The 1,415-nt window shown below is 34.4% G+C and overlaps 1 protein-coding gene across 1 annotated transcript; it reads right to left on the bottom strand.

The window, feature by feature from the left end:
- Positions 1-298: 298 nt before the first annotated feature.
- LOC111898281 (non-specific lipid-transfer protein 1) lies at positions 299-1,081 on the bottom strand. The gene is made up of 2 exons (XM_023894201.3): positions 606-1,081; positions 299-501 (listed from the first exon to the last, which is right to left on the bottom strand). Exons 1-2 carry the CDS (start codon positions 950-952, stop codon positions 492-494), a joined length of 357 nt encoding a protein of 118 aa, XP_023749969.1. The 5' UTR covers positions 953-1,081; the 3' UTR covers positions 299-491.
- Positions 1,082-1,415: the final 334 nt, after the last annotated feature.

Below are 1,415 nucleotides of genomic sequence, written 5' to 3'. Positions count from 1 at the left end.
TATCATGAAATATATTCATCATATTGTTATTGATATTTTCTAAAATATATTTTTTCAATAACTATTGAACTAACCATGTTAATTGTAACTACCAATAACATTGATTTCAAAATAGTCACTAATCATAACTAGCAAACAGAAAATTAAATTGATATCCACAATATTTATATAACGATTTAATATACTTATGTTTATGTTTAAAGGGAAGATTAGGCTATCGATTCCATCTACTTTGGATATGATAAGAAATAAAGACGGATTTCTGCAACTCGAGAATACACAATAACGGAAATCGATATAACACAATGGAATATATATTTATATATATTTTTTCATAGAGAAAGCAAGTTTTTAAAGGAGAAAACACTACTAGTAAGTAGTAACAACATAGCTAGTGGATTCTAGCTAGCTTAGACTAATGGAACTTCGCCGTTAGTTATTATTCATCACGCTATAGTGTTATACGTCCTCCTTCGCCTATAGTCATACTTCTATTGTACACTGCAACACAAATTCAAAATATATTCATCACTATGCAAAACAATCTAAAGTATAATACGACCCATGCAATATATTAGTGTTAGTGTGGGTAAGAGATGCAGTACGTGGAGCAGTTGAACAGAGGGCTGATTTCATAAGGAATATAAACGTCGCATTTCCCAGGTAAGTCAGTAGCATGATCGATATTAATCCCAGGGAGCATTAATGCTGCTTGTTCCATGCATCGACAGGCTGTCTGGCGATCAGTAACTGTATCTGCGTCCTTATACAGCGACTTTACCCCGTTGCAGCATGCTTTAGGCACATGACCTCCTTTAATCAGGAAGCTGGTGCATGGAGTTAGGCTACTCACTACCAACTGACAAGTCACTGCACTCTCCGTTTTATGGAATACGCTCGCCACCATGGCAATGACCACCGCCACCAACAACACCTTTGCTCCGCCTGACATTGCTGTGTTCGACTGTGTGATTGAAGAGAGAAATGGGTCTTGAAGCAATCGGCTTGTGTGGATTGTGAGTTAGAGATTTGGCTGTTCTTTATATAGTATAGGAAAAGTGAGAAAAAGTGTGTTTTTGTGTGTGAAGGAAGAGCAATTTTGACAAGAAATATGTAATTGTACGTCTAGGATTCTAATAGCTAAGGTTTTATTAGAAGTCCATACTTCATTATCTAAAACCAAATTCTTACTAAACTCAAAAATAAAATAAAACTATTACTAAAGTTATTGAACAAACATGTATTAGGTCATCAAAAATAAATAAAACTATTACTAAAGTTATTGAACAAGCATGTATTAGGTCACCCACAATTGAACCGTATATACAATACAATAGCAAAATTATGAGGATAATATTTCATATGATAATAATGGCGTGGAGATGCACTTATTGTTAAGCCAATGGACCAGTCCA

Source organism: Lactuca sativa, chromosome 9 (assembly GCF_002870075.4).
Source record: "Lactuca sativa cultivar Salinas chromosome 9, Lsat_Salinas_v11, whole genome shotgun sequence".
In the NCBI taxonomy this organism is placed as follows: domain Eukaryota; kingdom Viridiplantae; phylum Streptophyta; class Magnoliopsida; order Asterales; family Asteraceae; genus Lactuca; species Lactuca sativa.
Note: the sequence above shows the minus strand (reverse complement) of the source record. Positions and strands in the feature narration are given on the sequence as shown.